This window comes from Tripterygium wilfordii, chromosome 14 (assembly GCF_013401445.1).
Source record: "Tripterygium wilfordii isolate XIE 37 chromosome 14, ASM1340144v1, whole genome shotgun sequence".
Lineage (NCBI taxonomy): Eukaryota > Viridiplantae > Streptophyta > Magnoliopsida > Celastrales > Celastraceae > Tripterygium > Tripterygium wilfordii.
In genome coordinates this window covers 1,380,000-1,404,878 of record NC_052245.1, presented here as the reverse complement: position 1 = coordinate 1,404,878, position 24,879 = coordinate 1,380,000, and the positions used below count along the sequence as shown (strand labels likewise).

Below are 24,879 nucleotides of genomic sequence, written 5' to 3'. Positions count from 1 at the left end.
ATGGAAAAAATGACAAATTTTGATGCAAGAAAATTTTTTATAGGTCTTGATGATTGCATCTAATATTTTGATAACAAGCCCAATCATGTTTGGTTATTTTTGTTATCAAGTTGAACAGTATTTTCTGAATGAAGTAAAGGAGGTTGAAAACTCCAAGCTTATGCAAACTCCAATCAATTTGATGTCACCTTTAATTTACAGTTTAGTGAAATATGTTTAATGTTACATATACTTGAGATACTTTGAGTGAGAGAGCGAGACTTTGCATTTCTCATCTTGATAGAATTGTTGAAAACTAGCGAAGACTGTTTTTACATATTTAAAACAAGCCAGAATTTCCCATTCATGATGATATCTGTTTGCTAACAAAGCTCGCATGCAAATGATATGTGCATGCCTATCAGTATTCAGAAGAATGACTGATTTGCTTTTCCTGTTTTAGGGTGTTCATCCTATTTAAATTGCACAACCTCTTCCACCCCCCCCCCCCCCCCCCAATCCCATTTTGGGGAGAGGGATGAGTAGGTCTAAATGTCTTTGCATGCATGACAGAGAGTGAGAGATGGAATAATTTCCATTGAGGATATAGTTTTTAAAAGTTTATAATTTACACACAGATTAAGTACTCTATTTTGTTGATGTATAATTCTCAGTTTCTCCATAATTGTAGAGTTACGCGTTTCTTTGTAATTTTGTGAAGCCCATTTATTGCATTGCTATAGATGTGGCTTTGTACTTTTAGCCTGATAAGATTTAAAGGTCGGATTTTTTCTTTCGACACAAATCTTTGTTCTTTCGGTTCCTTCTTGTTCTCCCAGGGTCGTGTGAGTTATGTGTAAGAGTAAGTGTTGACTTGGTTGGCACCACAAGTTAAATTTTGAGAAAAAGAGAAGAAATTGTGTCAATTACATTGATGCTCATAAGGTTGTCTATGAACTCCATGCCCTGTAGATAACTAGGTGTTTATGCATATAACTAGGTGTTTATGCATATCAGGCTTGAAGATGCAGGAAGGTCGTCTTGGCATAGAGGCCTGAAAATTTTATTTATTCCAAGAAATATTCAACTAAGTTTTCAGACTATAATTGCATCATATTTCACTGTTATACACAGTTCCTGAAAGTTAACAGGTAATCTGCGAGGATACATACACAGGATACAAAAGATGGGTTTTTCATTCCATGAAGGAGAGACTGATGTTGATGAGATGGAACGGTTCTCGTGGTTGGGTTCTGTTGGAGCCGGCACTCGGGTAAGATGTGTACAGTGTTTGATTGTGAATGATCATTCGCTCGATACGATTCTGGGGGACCATTTTGAAGTTGTTAACAACAAAATACGATTACAATCGTTGTGATCTTGTGTTTTTTTTTTTATATTTCTGGGCTCAAGTTGTGTTTAACTGTTTATGCACATTCTTTTCCTCTTCTAAACTGCTGACAGAGATTGGCTTGGCTTTAATGTCTTTCTCAATCTTGGTTTTGGTGTATGGGGCTCCATTACAAATTGACAAGTGGTCCAGTTCCTAGTATGTGTTGGACCGCAGCTACAGCAAATTCAGATTGGGACTTGTCGTTGCTTATGGAGTCCTTTGGGTCCTGGTCCTGATCCTTTGGGCAACCTAAAAGAAAGGACAAGGAGCTATTGATTAACGTACAAAAGATGAACTGTGAAGTTTTCTTCTAGTTTGACAAAATCTCACACAACGGGTCTGTTTGAGAGTGTTGTGTTTTGACCTCTTTGCGGATGACGAAAAGTGTTTGGGGCGAAACATGGTGCTGCGAAACCGTAACGTACATCTCGGGCAAGTGCTTTTTTTTTTTCCAAATGCGATGCCTTCAAGCCAAAAAAATAGTGCATTTGGCAGGTGTAAATACACTGCAAACGCACCGACCATGGATTTGTGCTGTATCTCAGTTTGTAACGGAATGCCCATCTGGACGGCTACTGCTGGTGTCATCTTCTGCGCAATGTTTTTTATTGTTTGTTATGACATGTAGCCCTGATGTATGGTCTTGGACAATGCACAAGACTCACCTGGAACTTGTGCCAGAAATCTAGCAGAACCAGTTTCAGGGTAACATGTACCTTTTGGACATAACCAGAGCTGCAAAAACATTTGTTGTTCAAAACAGTTGGTTCCACTTATTCAAGGATCAATTTTTTTGTATGTCCTAGACCTCAATGTCGGAAATTCAAATCTAAACATATCAAGAATATTATTCATTCGGACTATTAATTTTTAGGCCTAGAAAATGTGTCGGTATATGAGAGGTACAAGATCTCAATTTATATATCATTCGGTTGGATTATCCCAATTCAATGCGGACATTAGTTGATACAGAGAAAATTACAACATTATCAAGTTTCTTTTATTGAAATTTTGACAGTGAGTTGAGAGGAAGGGTTGTTTCTTTTGGCATGTGAATGCTGTTTACTTTTTTATGGATACTGACTCAAATACTTATTCGCTGTTTCCACCTTTTCTTTTCTTTTCTTCTCTTCTTTTTTCAGCTTTTGGTCTCACGCCCCTCACAATCCAATGCGCCCTAAATTCTATGGGAAATCACTTCAATACTTTCATATCATTATTGGGACCACCACACAAATCAAAAGATATAATGGCAATGGCAGCTTTCATGAATTCTTCATTGGAAATCTCTTTTGGGTCTAGAAAATAAATCTCATCCCTCAAAAAGATCATGCCACTAATGCAAAACTAGGCTATAATTAACCCAAAATCATGCTACAATAAGGTACATATCTATAGAGGATTTTCTCTCCCTTATGGACTAATTATATAATCCAGCCAACCTATTAGTTAAAAAGAAACAAAATAGAAAGCAGTACACTAAAGCTATCATTTTTTTTTCATTTTTTTTTTCATGTTCTATTAGAACAACGAGTTGGATAAGATGATAAATTTGATTGCGGTAACTCTTAGTGTATGCATGTGAGAGGTCATGCTTGCAAGTTCAAATTTCATGGGTCTTTTTTATTTCCTATACTAGGCCTTAGCTCAGGTCTCAATTAATGTATGGAGGTTGCGAGTTCTTCATGTGACCTAAGGTTTACTAATTAGTTGTCCGGTGAATAACTGGATGAGTTTCACGTTTAAAAAAAAAACCAATAAAGATAACCCATTACTAGTTGGAGGATATGCTTAAGTTGTATTTATCTTAAAATCTTGTCTATTGCGGTGATCCATTTAATGCCGTCGTTACCAATTTTTGTCAATACGTGCATTTAATCTCATTTATGGGTATGATTGAGGAGGTACAAGCAATGTTCTTGAATAAACAAAAAATAAAGGACAAGGACTTGAATGATTTCAGTGGCATGACGCATGACTTACATTTCATTATTACAACTCAGCCTCCCAACACTTCAACTTAAGAGGAAGCAAGAATGGATGTCTCCCACTTGCATTAAACAATACAGTATAATATAAACATTAAACAGAAGGTTATTCAACTTTTTTTTATTTTATTTTCCTTGACTATGTCTCTGTCGGGCATTTTCACAAACACTTGGTTTACAACTTTTTCTAAACACATTCATGTGGAGATTTATACTTTGATTAAGAGAATAACCCAAAACAAAAACACTTGTTTTTCGTCAGACAAAAAGGTCTTGCCAATGATGTTTTATGAGTCATTATAGAAGCAGAAAATATATAAGTATATATCATAGATGGCTGTGTTTTGAGTCCACATGTGTAAGTGTTCATAAAGAAATGCAGGCGATCACGTGCTTAGGCTTAATATTATATGCAAAAGCATCATCAAATCCATGCACCTAATCTTGTTTCTCGATTACAAATATTCATAAGATGCGTTGGGAAAGGCATCAAAGTCTACCTTTTTTTAAGCGACTTTTGCTTAAAATAATGTCAAGTTAATGAGTATAATTCATAAGACACTGTAGTCTCATAAATGTTCCACCGGGTGGATCACGCATTCCTGCTTAATTATTCGGGCAGTTTATTGAGTACGCTCATGGTTGCCTAGTCTGCTTAATCAATCATTAATCACTGCTTAAGAACAAAATTAGCTCAAGCAGAAGGTACTAAGTTTAAATCTCATGAGTGTTTCCATTATTATAATTTGTGAGATGAACTTTTGCTCAGTTTAGTGTGTGCGAAGTCACCCTGCGTTATCTTCCTGTACAGGGTCTTAACCCAAATCTCAACTGGTCCATAGAGATTGTATAGTCTTTTATGTGGCCCGAGGTTTATCAATAAATTGTCTAGTGACTGGTGAACAATTAGGTGGTTCCATGTTAATTAAAAAAATAAAATAAAACTAGGCTTATTTTGATATTTTTATGTGTTAATTATTGATTTTTTTTTGGCATGAGAACTTTATCATCTAGAGTAATTAACTAATCACATGCTGACAAATTATTTTTAACTACTTCCACTAACATCATTAAAAAGATATATAAAAACAAAGAAACAAGGTCAAGTTTTCTTTATAATGTTAGTAGTTTAAGTCAGCTTAATCACACAAAACTCCATTGACAACCACTACATATCAAATATCAAGTCCACATCAAAGACAACGGAGCTTCAAAGCTGCTAACTATGATACCGTAATTAGAAAACACAAGAGGGGCCATACATTTTGGATATATTAATACACAGTAGTGAGAGAGAGGCAGAGAGAGGATGGTGATGCAAAAGATGTGCGAAGGGCCACGTTAGATTATGATTATGGTGATGAGGATGAGAAGGTTGACACACACACAACGCACAAAAAAAAGTCTAAAAAAGTGCAAAACAAACAACCCACCACACTCCACTCTTTCTTCTGTTGCCAGCTTTATATTACCAAGAAGAAGATGAGAAGGCACTATTACAAGACTGTGAAGTGAGTCTGTGTCTGTGAAGTGAGTCTGTGTGTCTATGCCTTCGTTGTTTATTTATTCACAAATTCCATAGGCATCTTTATAAAATAAAATTTGAGTTTTCAGTACAATCTGTGCTCCAATCCTCGTCGTTTTGTTCTTTCTTCATCTCCTCTGTTCTGTTTTGCTCTGTTCGAGATTCTGCCATTGTTTTATGTTTTTGTTTTTACTTGATTTATTTAATAAACAAGACATCGAAACAAATTAAACCAAATATTTTGTGGGTTCTTCTTGGTTTCAAGTTTCCCGCTCTCTGTGAATTCCTACAGTCGTAATTTCACGGTTTCACCCTCTGAAACGAAGGGTCGGTTTTTTTTGTTTGTGTCCTCGTTTTTATTAAATACAGATATTCCCAATTTTCTATGTCTTTTTTTTTTCTTTTGTTTTTCCAAATAACTTGTCGCCATTTTCGTCCTTGGCAGGATAGTATTTGTATAATTGGGGCGTTGCTGCATTGTTGTTTCGTTTTCGACGAAAGTGAAATTGAAGATGAATACCAGGGTACGCGCTGCGATTCAGGCCATGAAAGCTCCTTTAAATCATGACAGTAAAGTAACTTACTTTACTCTCTTTACATCTTTATCTTTTTGGGTTTCCTCAGATTTTGTTTGTTTGTTCTTATCTGCAAGAATTTGGAGATGGGTTTCTTAAATTTTCTTAAATTTTTTTTATGGGAATTAAGCCATTAGTCCTATTTAATGGGAATCCGAAATGGAATTTCAAATTGATTTCGAAGTGAAGCAGCTTACTCGGACAAATGCTTCAGTAATGTCTCGGTTCTGATTTCTTGTTCTGGAGGATTCGATATAATTGCAGATTGTTAATCTGATTCTGTTCCGGAAAAAAGTATGCGCTTTAGATCTATATCTGGATTGGGTTTCTTTATTCCCCTCAAGAAAAGAATAAATTTGCTTTTTTGACTGTTTTTTGTTCTTTGTAATTTACTTGTTATGTTTGATATTGAATTCTCAAAGAAGGAGAAGATGGAGATTCAAGGGAGCACAATTGGTAGTGCCCAAAAAACTGCAACAAATCGGCGTCGATCAAATAGGGAAAGGAAATTGGCTTTGCTACAAGATGTACTCACATTTCCCCTTTGTATACAAATTCCGTATGTTTTGTTTATATACCATCATGGGCACAATGTCTTATAACTTGATTGTCATGCTATCAAATTCCCAGGTCGACAAGCTAAAGAAGAAGCTCAGACATGAAGAAAATGTCCACAGAGCACTAGAGAGAGCTTTTACCAGGCCTTTGGGATCTCTACCTCGTCTACCTCCTTACCTCCCTCCATATGTCAGTATGATTGATGCTTCTGTTCTTGATGTATATCTATGTGTACGTTTAACTTCGTTAAAGAGTAATGCTGATCGTAATTTGGTTTGTTCTAGACATTAGAGCTGCTTGCTGAAGTAGCTGTTTTAGAAGAGGAGGTTGTTAGACTTGAAGAGCAGGTTGTAAATTTTCGGCAAGGGCTCTATCAAGAAGCTGTCTACAATTCCTCCAAGAGGAATGCAGAGAATTTGAGTGATGCAATTGACCAGTCCCCAGTTAGAACTTCCAAACATGCACGATCAAGATCACTGTCGCAAAATGAGGTCAGTTCAGCAACATTTACAGCAAGACCTCAACCATCTCTTGGCAGATGTACTTCAAGCAGAAAGTTATTTGCCTCAGATACCACCATATCTGATCGAACTGGGATTAATAGGCCGTCAAATGGTAAACAAGTTTCTGGGAGACCCAATTCCTCTTTATCTCTTATGGAAGATGGACGTGGAAAGGAGAACCAATCATGTTGTAATTCGGTGAAGGATAAGCAATCTCCTGAGAAAAAAGCCGGAAAAGTTGTTACACCTGTGAAGAGAATTCCGATTAAGAATGAATTGGCTGAGAAATGTGCAGATCCTTCAAAATTGCAGGTTCTTACTTAATAACATTGTTGGTTGTGAATTACTATTTGATTGTGGATATTCACTTTAATATAGTCTGTGATTTTGTTCGAATGTTCAGCTAGAATGCAGAATAGTAGACCAAGAAAGAGCGCAAGAGAGCTATGCTGGTGGTTCAAATGATAGAGCATCAGAAGATGACATCCAGCCGAACAAGTTATCTGAAGATATTGTCAAGTGCTTGGCAAGCATTTTTCTGAGACTTGGTACATTCAAGGGCAAAGCAATAGAATTGGGGGTTTTCCCCTCTCAGTCTTCTCAGGAGAATGAAAAGGAAACAGAATTTCGAGATCCTTATGGTGTCCATAATGAATGCAAAAGGAGAGATATTGGTCAGTATAAGCATCTCTTTGCAGTTGAAGCTAGTTCGATAGATGTCAACCGAAAGACAAATGCTTTATTTCTGATCCAGAGACTAAAGTAAGTTTTTTGCTCATGGTTTCTCACTTGTGTTATTTCTGGTGCTTGATACTGGCAATTGGGTTTGTGATGTCTATGCCTGTTTGGCTTGTCTTTATATAATTTCCAGGTTCTTACTTGGGAAGCTTTCAACTGTCAACTTAGAGGGCCTTGGCCATCAGCAGAAACTTGCGTTCTGGATAAATGCCTATAATTCCTGCACGATGAACGTAAGATGCATCTCTGACCTGGTTGTGTATAAGAGGTTCTATGTGTTGAAACAAAGATTAAGAATGCTTACTCACATAGATAACATTTTATTGTCAGATCTTGGAATGTTCTCTTTGTAGGATTCACTTGTTTTTTGTAGCTTAGAAATTGTGCATTTCCCTTAGTCATTTTACTGTGTGGAAACTGGAAACGCATGAGCAAGAGGCTTACATTTCTGAATTATCATGATGTTAGGCAATTTTGGAGCATGGGGTACCTGAGACTCCTGAAATGGTGGTTGCTTTGATGCAGAAGGTATATCTATCTATTCATTTGCCACAATGACAAAATATTCTCAATTGATGAACTTTATCCGTACTCTTTCTGCTTCTGCCTTGGTTAATTTGTTACTATCACTATACATTTTGAGATACACTTGCAACTTAGACTTCTGTGCACTCTTAATTTTAGAAGTTAAAAGTTGCATTCAAATTTAGACTTCTGGACACATCCGTGAGCCGGAACTGTTTGTAGTATAGATTTCATAGACACCAATTCTCACACACAGTCTACTTAAAATGTAAGAGTGGCTTGACAATTGTCAAGAAGAAATATTCCATATTTTATGGTGTCAACCAAGGATTCTACATTTATTTGACTAACTTTGATTATGTCTTCCTGAAGGCAACAATGCTTGTGGGTGGACACTTGGTGAATGCAATTACAATCGAGCATTTCATCTTGAGGTTGCCTTATCACTTGAAATTTGTAAGTTTTGCTTTCATCCTAACGTCGTGTTTTAATTTTGCTTCCAAAACAGTTTTTCTTCCATGATTCTATTATTTATGAAACCATGCTCCATTCTTCTAATGATAGACATGTCCCAAAGCTGCAAAAAATGATGAGTTGAAAGCGCGTAACATGTTTGGATTGGAGTTTTCGGAACCATTGGTTACATTTGCACTTTCATGCGGAAGCTGGTCCTCCCCTGCTGTAAGCCTGTTCTCATCTTTTAACAGTCAGAACTTCAATTTGGCTGATTTGGACAACTTAACCGTTCATCGATGCATTTCCAAAAGCTAACTTGATTACTAAGGAGCTTGTTTTGACAATCCATTTCCAATTTCATATGCATTGAGACCAAAGTTAATGTTGTGAAACTGTAGGTGAGGGTATACACAGCCTCTCAAGTTGAAAATGAGTTGGAAGTGGCAAAGAGAGACTATTTACAGGCTGCAGTTACCATTTCAAAGTCAAATAAGCTGATAATCCCTAAGCTGCTGGATTGGTACTTACTGGACTTTGCAAAGGACTTGGATTCATTGCTTGATTGGGTCTGCCTGCAGCTACCTGATGAACTCAGAGATGAAGCACTCAAATGCATTGAAAGTAGGGGAAGAGAACCTCTCACCCACTTTGTACAAGTAATGCCATATGATTTTAGTTTCAGGATGCTTTTACACCGCTGAGAAGTTGTCCCTTAAGACATTGTTCCATCCACAGTGGAGTTGTGAGTCTATAGATACAATAGTACATAAAAAATGTTGGGCCTTTCTATACAATTGGGGATGAATAATGAGATTGGTTTTGGATAAGAGCACAAGTGGCCATTTTCTTTCAGGTGGATCAGTGACTAAGATTTCTCTGTGTCTTATTTCTACTTATGTTGGAGAGACATCTGAGTCCACACAAAATGACGAGAAAATCTTGGGCTGTCGCTAAAATTTCCAGAGACAATCCATCCAACTGTAAGATTGATTATGGAGGTGACGTCATCCTGACGTATGAAATAGGTAAATAAGGCCAACTAAGAAAAAGAAAACACGTACAATGAATGATATGAATCCACCCAAGCTTACAACTGTGCAGAGTGGAACACCTGGGTTCCCCACATTTCTTCCATGTCAATAAAATCAAGAGGCAGATTGAGTTTGATGGGTCCAGGCATAGTGCCGCCATACCTTCCACGAGGGCGAAAAAAGCAAAGCGCTTTCAAGTATTCTGGTAAACATACCCCCACACGAGAAAGAAATGTGACCCATATCATCTGTAACATGGTCAGCAATGTTTTTACTTCAGGTACATGAAAGTAAGGTTGCTCCACAATCAGCATTAAGAACTTCATGTTGGTTCGGATGAGTGTTCAACTTAATTACAATCACCCAGCTTTATGGGCAACAAAAATATCTCAATTACACCCAACAATGATAAATACACACACTGCTGAAAGCAACCAATGCTTCAACTAATTCCAGAACATCCAGGTTTTGATTCAAACCCGAGGCTAGGACAACAATACCGTGAACCAGAAACAGGATTTATCAGACCTTCATGCAGCAAAAGAAGCGCATAAATATTAATGTCAACCGATAGTATAACAAACATGAGGAGAAAAATAAATGGAAAAAAATACAAACGAAAAAATAATTACACTATATACCTGATAAGACACTAAAATTTGCATCGAACATGCATGGGGTGTACATTGGACTACTCAATATTGAGGCTTCATCAGGGTAATAGGAAACCAGAAAGTTATGCCAGCAAAATAGTCCATGCTTAGACCTCAGCCAAATGGTGAAGGAACAGGACCTGCACGTGCATCTGATCTTTTAATGCTTCCCATACCACAGATGATGCATCCAGGAGTTGAGAGGGCAGAAAATTTTGCCCCACAGAGATCGCAAACATCGTATCCAATTGTTGAGAGACGGCTAAGTGTGGCCGCACAAAACTGGGAGGGATCTTCCAGCGGATCAATGGACCTATTGGACACGCCCCTCTGAGCGCACATGTCAATCAGACTTCTCAATTCATCATGCTTACTCGTAGGAGCCTTGGACAAAAGGAGCTCAAGCATCTGCTTGGCATAAGCATAATTCTGCACCTCCATGTTTCTCTTAATGGCAGTTCGAATGCAGTTTATTCGATGCTTTGCCTGAAGAGGCAAGGAGCTCAAATGTCGTGACAGTCTCGCCATCTCATCTTTTGCACTAATAGCATTGGCGCCTTGGACTCTCTGCAGCCGAAGAATTTCCTGCAGCAGAATCACCGAGTTGTGAACTCAAAAATAGTGTTAAAACAATTAAGTGAGGACTGAAATACTACAAGCTCCAAGGTTTAATGCATAACTCAAAAGGCTCCACAATCAAGGAACTAAAATCGTCAAGTTACCTGAAGTAAACAAAGCCACTGATACATAGTATAACATATGAATTAGGTTGATTATTCACATCTCAGGATCAAGCTGTGCATTAACTGGACTACAAGTTAAAGATTATAAGTTATACATATCAAGCCCACCGCACAAGTGTGTCCACACAGATCAAGCGCACTGGACAAGGGTGTCCACCACAGCTACAGGTTAAATGGAGTTTTCACAAACTCATTATTGGCATATTATTTCAGTTTTAAAGGGTATTCTCAAGGGCATGACAATGTCAGGTTATATCAGATTGTCGCTATCATACTTTGAACTAAGTTCTGAACTCATGCATCAGGTTAAAGTTGAGCTGATATCTGGGGAACTGACAAAAGATCACCCAAAGCCATAAAATAGATATTTCAGGCAGACTAGCAGGTTTTGTTCATCAATGTTACAGTTAAATCATGTTAAGTTGCGTAGCATCTGCACAAAATTGAAAATATTTAAACCATACACAGCCAGTGAATTTGCTCACACTGGGGTTCGTGTTCAACTAGTTTTGGTCAAACGAGGCAATCTAAACCCACACAATTCAGGCAAGTTCACGGTCATGGTTTAGAGTTGCTAAGTTTTTACCTCGTACGATTCATGGACGTAGACCTGGCTAGCATCATATGGCAAGCAAAAAGAAATTCATTTACAAAGAACTGATGGCATCTTTTCTAAACCAGTTTGCACATGTATCGGATGATAGAGAGCAACTTAAACCATTTTTTAAAGATGATCGTAAATCCAATCTTAAAACTCCAAAATATGGGTCAAGCAGTTCAACATTGAAGCCCAAATAGAAAAACACATATTTTACGAGTAGCAGCACAGTATCACACTATTAATAGGTTTTACACCAATGGTGGTTGTCTTTTATGTACCCATGACCCCTGCGGCCCTGCCCACACCTCTAATATCATAATTCGTAAAAGGACACCAAAAGCTACCTGGTTGAAACTCTGAACAGTCGAATCTACTCAATTTCCAGCAACAGAACCCAGGTTTTAATTTCTAGGACACCAGTTACCAGATATTTTCTAGAGGGTATAAAACCAAAGCATATTAAAATCTGAAGCAACAAGGATGAACAAAGTAAAGGTCCACGACTGAGGTGCTGAAGCCTTAAGCAGTCACAGGTGGTTTTACTTGTCTGGATTTCAACAGTATGTCCGTACCTGAAGAAGAGTAACAGCTATCTTGTATTGAGTACATATGGTTGCTTGAGCTTTGATATCGGCACTACGAGACTGGTCCTTAGCCAGTGCTAGAAAGGCCTCATCAAAACAGGATAATGCATCAGGAAGTTGGTTCTGCTCAAGGTGAGCAATCCCGGTCTTGAAACATACTGAAGCAGTAGCCCCTCGGGGAACCTGTCATTCAGATACCGACCAAAAGAAAAGGATAAACAGAATTTAGTGAATATCTTGCATTGAAAACAGATAAATAGAGCATCCAAGCAAATTATTGCCACAATGTCAATTTATGCTGGTAAAGTCTCAAGCCCTCAAAGCTTGTCTGTAGTAGTAGCCTTATTAACGGAACAGAAAACTACCCCTTGCATCATACGTCTACAAACACCAATCTCACCTACCCCCTGACCCCCAATTTGTTTGCACCCTGTGTTACTCTCACTCTATTTTCTCCCCACACGCGCAAAATAGAAGAAAGAAAAGACCATATGATTATGAAAAACTCAACCAAATTATAATGGTGTAAAATATCATACGGGAAACAACCCCCACAGGGTAATCATCAATAAATCGGAAACAGTGAAAAGATTGGGTTATTTATTTGGGAATTTTCTTGAAAACCCTAGAATAATCGATACTGCAAAACAGCGACTTGAAGAATGTCAACCCCTAAATCCCAAAAACAATACATTTCACTATTGATTCTAGAGCATACATTCATGTATGTATTTTCAATTCATGTATGTATGCTCCTCAAACTAGGGCAAATAAGAGGTTTAACTACTGGATTATTTTCAATTCATAATACTCACTGATCATAAGGAATAAAAAAAAGGAAACAACACGGTGTAGAAGCTTCCGCTGTGGTGGCAGATGCATACAACCTCAAAAGCCACGGGGCAGAGAGGCTATTTAGTGATATGAACTTAATGATGCCCAGGTTGCAATGGAGCAAATTTACCATTTCAACAAAGTTCTCCTTCAATGTGCATAAGGAATAGGAAAGATAAAATTACTTGACCACCAAAAAAATTCCATCCAGAAGCATAAACACTTCGATAACTTTAAGAAAATTCATAAAAGATTAGTTATTTTCAAATTAAAAAATATGGTTCATGCACCTGTCCAGGACGCACAGAGGCTGGTGGTGAAGTAGGATGAGGTTGTCCTGAATCAGCAGAATTAGGAACTCCAAGAACGCTAAGGTCAAGAGGCTGGGTAGAAGGTGGAACCTGAGATACCTGGACCTGAGACAGGGGCAGAACAGCTGCTTGACTCGAAGATTGTGGCGGAATACCTCCATCAGGAAGTCCAATTGACTCAAGTGGAACACCAGGTTGTTCAGTTGTCTGAGGGGGTATAACACCAACAGGATGATTGATATCCATTGGAGGTGCATTCCCAGATGTAGGCCCCATTTTTTCACCTTCGAATCCTCTAGCAGTTTGACCCATTTTTGCAAGATAAGTTCCAGGAGGCGGCAGCACGGCGGCCATCTGGAGGGATGGTATTGTGTTCTGAAAAAAGTCCTCTGGGATTGGCCTGGCAGTACCTCCCACACCCGGTTCGGCAGAACCTGGTTGTGCCACTGGCGCTGGCTGTGATCTTGGTGCTGGTTGAGTCAACGAGTCAAAACCAAACAGATCTGTCAGGGGAGAAACTGAGGTAGTACTCACAGCTCCTGCAGTAGCAGAAGGATGGGGTAAAAGCATGCCAAGGTCCTGGGATCCAGTTAAGGACTTGGTCCTGCTCATTGGTGGACCCAAACCCTCTCCAAGCTTAAACTGTTTTGTAGCTTCTTTGATCTTATTGACATCCACTGTAGTTGATGCAATTGGCTTGTCTCGTATTCTTATTTGTAATTTTTTAGTTTTTGATACTTCCTCTTCATCACTGCCGCTGCCGTCAGCTGCAGCACCATACATTGTTTTCTTGAATTCTTCTTCAGCTTTAGCCTGTTCATCAGCTGCAGATGAACCTGCATACTGTTTGGTAAGAGTTTCCAAACCCATCAAAGAATCACCCTTGAAACTACTATTGGGCACACCTTTGGAGGCAATAGACACAGACTTAACCAAAGAAGAGGGAACACCATTTGCCTTACTGTCCGTCCCCTTAGGGTTGAAAGCTTTGACCAAACTATCTTCTCTCACTTCAACAATATTTCCTCTTCCTTTCATTACCCCCAGGCAAACACCAATATGATCTGTAATGATAGCAGCGATGGCACCATCATCAGTCTTCATATATGGCATTACCTCCGTAGCCAGCTCCCACTGAGGCATAGACTTCAAATTAGTAGGGGTCTTTATTTCCCAATTCCCACCACCCCATTCAGGACCTTTCGGAACCATACTCTCAGCAGAAAAGTTGGCAAAAATGCCTTGTGTCCATCCAGTAGAGCGAACTCTTAAAATCCTTTCACAATATCGCCTCAATTCTGAGTCAGCACCCTCTTCTTCTAGCTTCTGAGCAAGTCGTCGCATAGCACTAGGGTTAAGGTGGCATATATACAGATCAAGGATGCTTTCATAGTCTGCAATAACTTCAAATGTTTCTTTTGCAATATCAAATTGACCATACCTACAAAGACGAAGTTGTTATGGGAAGGAAGATAGAATGAAAACTTAAAAAGTCAACAATAGAAAAGAAACCTATCAGCCATCTATAAAACAAAATATAATGACAATTGCATCCTTTGCAAGTAGCCAAAGATTCCAAATCTGCAAAGGGAATTAATTTGCCAGTAGCCAACAGCATCTTTGAGATTCATGCGAAGTTAAACAATATATTCAACTAGTCATTTAAATTTTATATCTAGTAGTGTCAATTTATGTCAATCATTTAGCCACCATATGCAAGTATAAAAGTAAAAGTAGTTAAAAAAAACTAGACCAAATAATAAAAATAAAGACTAGAAAACCAAAAGACAAAAAACTAAACCTTATGCCAGAGAATGGAAATCTAACATGCTTGATATATTTATGATACAGATCAATACAGTTTCCGACATTGAAAACAACAAATGGTAAATACATTACTAAATGTAGACAAGGATGTCTATCCTATCACTTTAGGCGCTTACTTGATACAAGCATATCCCAACTGTCGAAACCTGCAGAACAAATGTGAGGCTGGTGGACATTTTGGATAATCTCTAGAATGCAAGAACTCATCCTTCAATACAGACAAGGCAGTGGAGAAACGGAGAGCTTTGATAGCATAGACACCGCGCAACACCTAACTCCAATTTGCAATACATTTAGAAACTTGAGTTAGAAAGTCACAGATTATGAGAAGTAGCACGTTGCTTTTACACACCTTAGTGAACTGTGGACCTGATTGGGATAATGACACAGCAAGATCGCCACAAACAGGAGGCCCACTAGCAAGAATGTCGAGTGATCTTGGAGTAATACGCAAGCTATCAAACCTTCAGGATGATTAAACAATGATGTCAAAATGTCACTTTATTTAAGGATCCAATATCAGGTACTAAAATGCTAACAGAACGGTACCTTTTTTAGCAGGAAAAATGGAAAGTTACATTACAATCACAAAATCTACAAAATATTCATTGTTAAGTGTTAAGATTAGTTACTTTGTCATTCAACCCAATAAGTTAACTTGTTGGGTTGGGACATTTCTCATTATTTATACATATTCTAACACTCCCCCTCACGTGTGGTCTGGGCAATCCGATGGCCCAACAAACGAGACTCAAGACTAAGGCTACTCACACACAAGACCCTCACTTGGGGATACAACAAACACACACATACAAAAGCCCACACTTGGGGCAACAACAAATGGTGGTTTAAATTTCGGAAGCTAAGGTTTGGATCCAAGACCTGCCGCCCTGATACCATGTTAAAAATTAAATATTAGCAAAGAAATCAGCAAAGAAAAACTTGATACAGTAGAAAAGACAGCAAAGCAGAAAAAGGGGAAAGGATACCTCGTTGTTATCTGGTACAATATTTCTGACAGGTCAAGCTTCTGCTCAAAATATTGTTGCATTGTGGCAAATCCAATAAGAAGAGGTTCAAGAAGCCCAACAAGACAGCCCTTGATTTCAATCCCCTTCTTCTGTCTTGGATTTATTTCAGTTGGGTTAGCAAGCAGCAAACGATCATTCAAAGCACCTACAAGAACTGCAGAAAAGAACATTCACGTGTTCAATAAAAGAATGGTACAGAACTGCGATAAATGACATAGAACAAGTAATAATAGCAGAAGACCTGGTTGCTTCAAAACTTATATCATGAAAAGGAAGGAATTTACCTGCATATGGCATGCTAATAGAGAGAATTGTCCTTACAATCCCATCCCACCCAAGAACATTGATTGCAGTCGTAGTAGAAAAGAGAAGTGCTGGCCCAACCCATAAAAGGGATCTAAAGTTCACAGAAGTCAAGTGTTTAAACAAACTTAAATACCCTATTTCACCCGATTCATAGCAATTAAATGAAGTAAATGTTGAGCCAAAATTGGCACAAAATTTATATGCATCAGGATATCAAAGGAAGCCCTTTATCAAATTTTGTGGAACTGCTTGCCAGTATATCAAGATCTGCTGAAACCAGAAGCACTCTATGCGTAGTTAAAACTCCGGCAACATAGCCTTTAACAGTTTCTTGCCAATGAACCTGGAGAAGTAAAAAATACCAAGATCATCAATGACAGAACCAGAATATTTGTTCAACGCATTCACAAAATGCAACAATTTTCTTCAAAAAAATGCATGCTCATGTCAGCTTTAATGAAAAAAAATTCAGTTGCACGAAAAATAGGTTAAAAATGAAAATTTCATCTCTTGCCTTACTCAAGCAAACAAGAAGTACCACCAGGATGAAAAAACGTCCTTTATTCATAGGCTTTTTGGAAACTGCGTGTAAAAACACATTTGATGTAATTACATTACTTACTCTTTGAATGAAAGAAACACACTTTATAAAGATAGTTCATACAACAGCAGGCATAAACAATTACGCATATTGGAAACAAGTACATTCAATCAAACAGACCACAATGTTCATAAAAGAAGATTCTGCTGGTATTGTGGCTACATAGGCCTTCAGGAGTATAACAACAATTCAGGGAACAAATACATTCCGACTTCTGAGGCGGGCCACCAACAATTTTAGATTTTTCTTTCAACATACTCCAAGACCTTTGTTGATCCATTCGAGTAATTAAACCTTTTACAGCTAGTAAACGAGATTTATTTCACATAAGTTCCCAACTTCAATGTCGAAAGCAATTGTTCTGTTTCCTACAAAATGAGCTCCCATTCTCCCAAATTCGATTGAAAATTTGAAATGCCTACCTGAAGAACAATCTCATTTAATTTCAACTTGATTGACTTCTTGCCTTCAGTTTTTGTTGATATATAATGACCATCTGAAGTTGAAAGGCGATATCCTTGAACCAACTTTGCCAAGCCAATAAGTTTTCCATTGCAAGCAAACATCAGGGTTGACTCTGCAACAACAGAATATTCCAATCAGCATATTTGGAAGGTAGGTATGAAAGCCATACTACAGAATACAGGCCTTATTTTCTCGAGCACCTAAAGGAGTAGAAAAGATACGGTCAACTTCATTTTCGAACATAAAATGCATAGGACCCCGAACAGAACCAACAGCTGTATCTGCAGATTGTTTCTGTTCCATTTCTCCAATTTTTTCATGAGATTCTTGTGAAGTAACCCCTGGCAGAGTGTACAAACCCAGTCCAGTCTTTTCATCATCCAATATGGCAAACTGATTTTCGTTGGGACCAATAAATGCTGCATCTCGACCTACAGAAACTCAAGGTAAATATGGAAAAAAAACAAAAAACACTCAGGTTCTATGACATGCAAATATGAAAATATCAAAAGGTTTGAATCCCAACTGACAAAAAAATAATAATAAACAGAACTTATCAGGAAAAAAAAGAAGAACATATCAGAAGGTAAAAGCAGTAAATAAACATATTTGATGCACAACATACCTTTGAGTGTGCTTCCTTTACTGTTAGCCAACTCGGTGTTCTCCGAATAAAGGACAACTTCATTTGTGGAACCACTAAATTCATAAACAACGAGAAACATGTGCTGTTTTTTACTGTAAACCAAGTGTTTTTGATGATATTCCACATTTCCGGGAATCTGAAACCAAGACAGGATTTACTTGCTCAATATTATGGGGATTATTCTCTGTATGAATTCACATATAGCATCAATGGAATCTGCGCAAAATTAATTGTACACCACCTCATTCTATCTAAAAAGAAAATAACAAGGCAGTTCTCCAACTTTTTTTTAACAAGAACAAGACAGTTTTCCGACATTACCGAACTATAAAGTTTCTTGTATATAGAATCCGCTCCAGAGCAAAGATTGTATGCCATGAGGTTTATGCCATCCACATAAAAGGCCCTGACAGGGTAATGAAGTACCCGGTTCTCTTTATAGAAGAAATTCAGCTCCAAATGAAATGGCTGCCCATAAACCCAGTGGAGTCAGATGCAAACCCATGCAAAGATTATATCAAATCAGACAGTATGCTAAATCAACGTAACACCTGGCAAACAGGAAGATCTTTCAGATGATGCTTAGTGTCCAAAATTGTTATCAGAGGCAGTCGAGATATTGGAGCATTTTTTGCATGGCCTTCCATGAAATGCTGGTCACATATGTAAAAGCAATTAGTCAGTGATACATCAAATCAAAAGAAATATGTGCAAACGGTAAAATACCATGGGCTGTCACACTCCTGAATTTGCGATAGTATCATACAACGAAGAGGCAGATTTTAATTGCGACCTTTTCACACATAATATGTTAAAGACAAGTGGAAAGATGGGAACACGAGAGAAAAATAGCAGGCATACAGTTTGGAATTGCCAAAGAAACAACCTGCTCCTCACTGCCATTCCATGCCCATGTTCTCTCTTAACTAGTACAACATGTATAAGGCAGGTAACAGAAGGAAAAAATGTTAAACCAAAGAGGGGGAAAGTAATCGGGAAAAAAATTACACTGTACAGGAACGCCTTCCGAGCAATGTCTGAAATTGTAAGGTGACTTTGCCTGCGAGTAAAGATGATGTGTTGTCAACAATAGTATACTGACAAAACTAAAAACAAAGGTTATAAATTAATGACAAATTATTCAAACGAAGACATCACGAATGCATGTGAGCATCAAAGTCCCATAAAAGAACGAAAACAAGGGCCCTGGGTGGGGGGAGTAAGACTATTTAATAGTTCGATTCCAAATGTCCATAGGCTTACAACTTGTGTCCATGAATTATGTTAGACAGGACAAAGTTACTAATCTATGAACATATAGGTATAATAAATCAATAAAAGAACAAACAAAAGATGAATGTCCTATGACACCGCCAAACAAATTCCTCAATCAGTATGCGGGAGCACAAGCACACATACACACAAAACATCCAAACTCCACAGCCAGTAAAAAGCATGCATATACAAGCATGATTATCCTGAACGAACCGCTTCAGCACAGGCTTACAACCTGTGTCCATGAATTACATTAGATAGGACAAAGATACTAATCCATGCACATATAGGTACAATAAACCAAGAAAAGAACAAACAAAAGATAAATGTCTTATGACACCACCAAATAAATTCCTCAATCAGTATGCGGGAGCACAAGCACGCACACATGCAAAACATCCAAACTCCACAGCCAGTAAAAAGCATGCATATACAAGCATGATTGTCCTGAACTAACCCCTTCAGCTGTTGCTCTTGCAGTTGCTCCTGAAGTTGATGATCAGCCAGAATACCAGTTGAACCCATGGATGAAAGCTTTTCTTTCAGAATAGATGCTGCAAATCATTGCTACTATTAGAATATCTGATAACGGAATTGGGAATCATAGCACTACAAAAAATAACCATAAGATGAGAATGTAACAGAAAAGAAAGGTTTAGTCTAAACATCATACGAAGACTGAAGGAATTTTCATCTCTCAAATCAGAACGTCCAGCACACGTTACAGCATGATAACCAACACATTCGTAAAGAAAAGAAACAAAATAAAAAAGATGTGGTTAACTATTACATGATGCATGTAAGTTAAAACGTACCAGCCACAACTAAAATGATTATAATGAAACATATTTTTGGTGAAATTCATCATATATGCAATTAAATTTGATCATAAGCTCATTTGGAAGAAGACCATGGCGCCAGTTGCAATCTTGAACAAATACAGAATAGATAAAATTTGTTATTAACCATGCCGGAAGTATGATAACTTCCACATGAAGTTCCAGAAACATTGATCATCATACAATTTTAAGTTTTCTTAAGACAAGGGAAACCTTGTGCTTTTGCACAGGTAACTGCGGTCATTCAAAGAGGCCCCTCACCCCAAGTATCAAATCACTGTTTTTCCTTGCTATAGGAAGGCATCTTAAGTAGAAATTTACCTGAAGATCCCCTAGCACTTTGAAGAAAAGCAAAGAGTTGTTTTCTTCCTTCCCTAGTATATGCAGCCCTATTTTTCAAATTGTCACCACCTGCCGAACTCTGTCACAGAAAAAGCATTATTACACTTTAGATGGCTGATCATAACTAGATGCAAGCAATGTCAATGGTGGCTCTTAACTGCAAACAGCAGCGCAGCTAAATTCAATTTCGGGTGAACTTCTAAGTTCCTAATTTGTGGCAAGGGATAGACTGTTTCTCCACCCTGCTGGGATAGAATCCGAGGGATATCAATTGATTCAATTGCTGCAAAATAAAATGTGAAAGATAAAGAGTCAGCCGTCACATTCAGCATGAAAGCACAGAATTTACCACATATAGATTCTTCTTCTCAAAATTTCATAACTAGTATTTGGTTCTTCATAAGGTTGCAGGTTAAGTATATTTAAACATATGGAAATTTCATAACTTGGATCGGGATCAACAGTATCTACGCATGACATGAAACAAACAGACGAGCACACACTATGCCTTCTGCCTCTTTGTTAACTTTTGGATGCCGAGGATAGACTATCACAGTATACAAAAGGTATATCCTACGTAAAATTTTCCTTTTTGAACACATTTTTGTCAGCTCAGAAACCAGAAAAGATACTGACAACAGGTGTTAGACGTTAAGATGTTCAGTTAAATCACAAATTAGAAGCCATTTTGCATCAAACTTCCAGATATATAGGTTTTAGTTCAGTTATAGACTGCTCTCTCTTGGTCATGTTTGGACCTTCTACTGTCATTGCCAGTCCCTTGTGTATCCGTGTATGTTTATCATGCTGTTATTCAGTAAGAATACAAGAAAACTAATATAAAAGCTCAATAAATTAGATCAGCGTCTGAAGCTTCACCGCAGAGACAATGCACTAATATACCATTAGATTTGTATCAATCTTAACCGAAGAGACAAGTTTGGCCATATGGCAAGGCAGGTTTACAGAAAATAAAGAATCAGGGGAGAAGGAACACTAACATGCGGCCTCAAAAAAATTTGCTTGCATAGGTGGCCTATTAGGATTAAGTATCACTCGTGTTTTCCATACTTGAAGAGTTCCATCCTTAGAAAGAGTGACAAGCAGCCGTAACATTGGAAGCCAAGCAATTGATGTGATTGGTTGAGAACCCACTTGTGTACTGCAATTGAATCAAGATCAAAAGAATAGAATTTAACTACATAATAACAACAACAGAAGAAAATAGAAAAATGACATCAGGAGAGTTACATCATTACATGCTTCTTAAGATATGATAAGATCTTATATAAACCCCTGATTAACATACTTGATACTCAATGAATTTCAGAACTTCTGACAACTTAAAGCCAATGATAACCATGACCATGTTATATCCCCAGAGATAACAGCGTTATTGAAAACAACTTACATTCCTATCATACTGGGTCTCTCAGTTGACACGTCCCACGCCAGAAGTGTGCCTCTTCTATCACCAACAAAAATCCATTCCAATGTCGGATGAAATGCAAACGCACCAGCACCAACAAGCCTAATAGTATTATCAACTGCAACAAGAACCAAAGGAGAGACCAAGTGATAATCTGTTAGAATAAAACCTACAATGATATACTCCACAATTAAGAATAAGGGTTGTTATCATCTTACGTTGCAAAGTGTAATGAACAGCATATGTATGGATGTTATAAGCTCGAATCAAACCATCTGCATAAGCTACATACTGCAAGAGAGATCTACATTAGAAAATCGAATATCTGCTAAAGGAAGTCTTGAGCACAAAAGTCACAAAGCTAGGATAAATACTCCTCAATCACATACAAGAATAACTACAGCTATGAAAGGATCAAATTGGATGCAAATACAGTCTCATTCCACTCTAATCGCCTAAGTTAAATTTTGCAGAAGGATTGGATAAATAATCTTTATAAAGTCAGAAGTTGAAGAATCTGACGAGTAATGAAGTGAAGATGAATTTCTAATAAGCAGCAAGAAAAAAACACCTAATACTCAATCCCCACAACGACCAAATCAACCTCAAATATTACCAAACGAAAATAGAAACCTACAAAAACGACATGCGCACATAACTTATCCAAAGTACACTGTCGTTAGAATTTCCCTAATCAGAAAACACTCATCTTGATACATGTCAGAATATATTATTATGATATAATTTTTTAGTTTATGTTGATTTAGGTTGTTATGGTATTCCTTAATTAGATACTAAATTGGATTTGACATTTTTCTGAGTAGATTGCATGAAGGTTCATCAAGATTATTTTTTTTAAAATCCGACCATTTATAACTGTATCGGTGGCCAAAAGGGAGACAATTAAAGCAAACAAGAATGTTACCAGAACTGGAAGCCGAGGATGGCAAGCAAGATTCACAACAGGTTTTTTCAGATCCGTCTTTATTTTTGTCGGTGCCCTCCCACCTTCAACAGTTCCAACGACTTCAAGCAAAGTAGTTCAAGAGTTAGAAGCAGCCTAATAGGAACAAATAATGTAGAGATAGTATATTGTGAAGAAAGAATGGCATAAAAAATAAAATATATGGTCGAAATCCCAGTCAGTGGAACAATTAAAGAAACAAAGAGAAAAACCAACCAGTTACACTCATCCTTCGATGAAAACCAAAAAAAACAACAGGCTGCAGAGGTGTCAAAGCAAGATGGACTTCCGTATCCAATGAAATTTGTTCTGTCTTCTTTTCAGGTGAGTGAAGTACACAAGTTTGCTCAGCATCGAAATCACAAGACCGAATTGTACAATCCTAGAAAATGTGGCACATATAGACAATCATATGAAAGCTCCATCAATCATCTAATAAATAAAGGAGCTTAAAGAAACCCATAACAGTAAAGGAAATAAGGGGATTAAAACCTCAAGAATAGCAATAACTGCATGCCCACTTGCAGCACTGTAAGCCATGCGGACGACTGTTGCACCAATGTCAACTGAAGAAAGCCTGCTTCCTGTTAATGCATCGAATTCTGCACGCAGAAGAGATTAATCAGCAACAACCTAAGTTCATCTCTATCTTCTATGAAATTTTATTCAACACGTATCCAATAAATTGAATAAGAGCCTAATCTAACAATTTCAGTACGTAAAACTCAAAGAGATCTTCAAATTTTAATATACAGTAGTATATACAGATCCTCAAATCTTGAAGCTGCCAGTATTTCCATAAACCAAAAGCACTTGCACGGAAAATTCAATTGGCATAACTTGATTCTAAAGTCACTAAAAGAATAAGAAAATCAGCCAACCGGATCAAAGTAAAGAAAGAAAGAGAGAAATCAACAAACCGATGACATAGGTTCCAATGGCCACGGCAATGAGTGCTTGATGAGGGTGAAACGCCGCTGCGTGAGGCTGCAATGGTTTTTCGACCGCATGTCCTAAGTGCCGCAGATCCAGATGCTGCAACGTTGCCCACTCCATCACTCTGCCCTCTGTTTTACCTGCACAAATATACTACCAAATCGAAATTCAACTATCTATACTGAAAACCTAAATTTAATGAAAACGTGGATGAAGGAAGAAATTAGAAACAAATATGCGAAGAAAATAAATAGAGGAGCAGTATGTGAGATCTGATTCGAGTGTTCACTTAAAGGAAATTTTGATATTACCTAGTCAGTAAAATACGGACGGGAATTCATGGACGATGTCTAAGAGAAAGAAGTAAGAACTGAATGTGAACAACATATACCAGATTACCAGCAACGGTTCAAAAGAGGAAGATAAACTTTGAACGAAGGAAAGAAAAGACCGAGACTGATTAGGACTTGTTTGTTACCTTTTTGGGCGGACAGTCTTGGGCCTCTTGGCCCATGTCGGCCCATCTAATTAGAGAGTGGACCGCAAGGTTTGCTTCGGCTGGCCCCATTTACTTATCAAACCCAAAAGCTCTGATCGTCTTCGCCGCGCGCGTGTGTTCGTGAGAAGAATCCAGAGAATTACACAAATGGGGCTTAGCCAGCTAGCTAGGGCCACGTCATAATTTTTTTATAAACAAAAGCTCAGACTATACTGCAACCTGGTCCCACCAATAATGATTGAATCTTCAGAATTAGTATATGCAGATTAAGCTGGATTTCTTTTTCTTTTCCAAGTATCCAACTCGCCTTTTGAAAGCAAGAACCCAAAGAGAAGCTCCTCCATAAATTCATATATTGCACTCATTTTTTGGTCTTCTTGAGCCTTTAAAACTTAAGTATTACCGTGCACACATAAATTTTACACTTGACGACTCAATAAATTGAGTCAAAATCCAGCGTATCTCACCGAAAGATAGATGTAGTGCTGCGCCGCTTGCCTAGCATTGCACGGTTACGAGGCAGTCATATTGAAATATCCTTCTACTACAGCAATCTAATATACATATGTTTGCCGCATTTGGCAATCCATAAAGTTTATGGTCCATATGGGACTTTACGGTGGAAATAAAGTCCACGCATGTAGGTCATATTACATTAAAAATGTTTGGCAACTTGCCTTGTCTTGTAAGTGTCCCTTGCATTACTTAGAAGGCACAGTTTG

The 24,879-nt window shown here is 37.8% G+C and overlaps 2 protein-coding genes and 1 long non-coding RNA gene across 10 annotated transcripts; 2 read left to right on the top strand and 1 right to left on the bottom strand.

The window, feature by feature from the left end:
• Positions 1-491: 491 nt before the first annotated feature.
• Positions 492-2,160, top strand: LOC120014986. Its single transcript, XR_005471658.1, has 2 exons — positions 492-1,252; positions 1,444-2,160. It is a non-coding gene; the product is annotated as an uncharacterized LOC120014986 (long non-coding RNA).
• A 2,557-nt stretch (positions 2,161-4,717) lies between these two features.
• Positions 4,718-9,067, top strand: LOC120014049. Of its 6 annotated transcripts, none has more exons than XM_038865971.1 (11): positions 4,718-4,871; positions 5,331-5,460; positions 5,886-5,987; positions 6,091-6,207; positions 6,303-6,833; positions 6,925-7,283; positions 7,393-7,492; positions 7,728-7,787; positions 8,157-8,240; positions 8,349-8,465; positions 8,639-9,067. In XM_038865971.1, the coding sequence occupies exons 2-11, from the start codon at positions 5,398-5,400 to the stop codon at positions 8,939-8,941; spliced, it is 1,836 nt and encodes a 611-aa protein (XP_038721899.1). In that variant the 5' UTR covers positions 4,718-4,871; positions 5,331-5,397; the 3' UTR covers positions 8,942-9,067. The 6 variants fall into 6 exon arrangements, with proteins under 6 accessions (XP_038721899.1, XP_038721895.1, XP_038721898.1 ...); XM_038865967.1 differs by having other exon boundaries at positions 5,883-5,987; XM_038865970.1 differs by lacking the exon at positions 4,718-4,871 and adding an exon at positions 5,192-5,212 and having other exon boundaries at positions 5,883-5,987.
• Positions 9,068-9,497: 430 nt separating this feature from the next.
• Positions 9,498-24,108, bottom strand: LOC120014048. Of its 3 annotated transcripts, none has more exons than XR_005471541.1 (26): positions 23,970-24,108; positions 23,643-23,798; positions 23,215-23,324; positions 22,939-23,104; positions 22,684-22,784; positions 21,977-22,049; positions 21,741-21,876; positions 21,331-21,491; positions 20,488-20,612; positions 20,309-20,408; positions 19,606-19,702; positions 18,882-18,933; positions 18,425-18,526; positions 18,195-18,341; positions 17,853-18,009; positions 17,428-17,658; positions 17,185-17,339; positions 16,376-16,504; positions 16,140-16,257; positions 15,814-16,009; positions 15,177-15,288; positions 14,941-15,095; positions 12,977-14,438; positions 11,841-12,035; positions 9,913-10,509; positions 9,498-9,799 (listed from the first exon to the last, which is right to left on the bottom strand). XR_005471541.1 is itself a non-coding variant. In XM_038865966.1 (25 exons), exons 2-25 carry the CDS (start codon positions 23,776-23,778, stop codon positions 10,039-10,041), a joined length of 4,887 nt encoding a protein of 1,628 aa, XP_038721894.1. In that variant the 5' UTR covers positions 23,779-23,798; positions 23,970-24,108; the 3' UTR covers positions 9,805-10,038. The 3 variants fall into 3 exon arrangements, 1 of the variants encoding a protein (XP_038721894.1); XR_005471542.1 differs by having other exon boundaries at positions 23,643-23,811; positions 23,970-24,106; XM_038865966.1 differs by lacking the exon at positions 9,498-9,799 and having other exon boundaries at positions 9,805-10,509.
• Positions 24,109-24,879: the final 771 nt, after the last annotated feature.

Bases quoted from the DNA above. Each gene is read 5' to 3' on its own strand.
- LOC120014049 (XM_038865967.1), top strand. From the start codon at position 5,398: ATGAATACCAGGGTACGCGCTGCGATTCAGGCCATGAAAGCTCCTTTA. The intron at 5,461-5,882 runs GTAACTTACTTT...GAATTCTCAAAG, and splicing joins CTTTAAATCATGACAGTAAA to AAGGAGAAGATGGAGATTCA. The intron at 7,788-8,156 runs GTATATCTATCT...GTCTTCCTGAAG, and splicing joins TGGTTGCTTTGATGCAGAAG to GCAACAATGCTTGTGGGTGG.
- LOC120014048 (XM_038865966.1), bottom strand. From the start codon at position 23,778: ATGGAGTGGGCAACGTTGCAGCATCTGGATCTGCGGCACTTAGGACAT. The intron at 18,010-18,194 runs GTAATGTCGGAA...TCTTGGTTTCAG, and splicing joins ACAAGAAACTTTATAGTTCG to ATTCCCGGAAATGTGGAATA. The intron at 16,258-16,375 runs ATATCCTGATGC...ACTTCTGTGAAC, and splicing joins TTGATAAAGGGCTTCCTTTG to TTTAGATCCCTTTTATGGGT.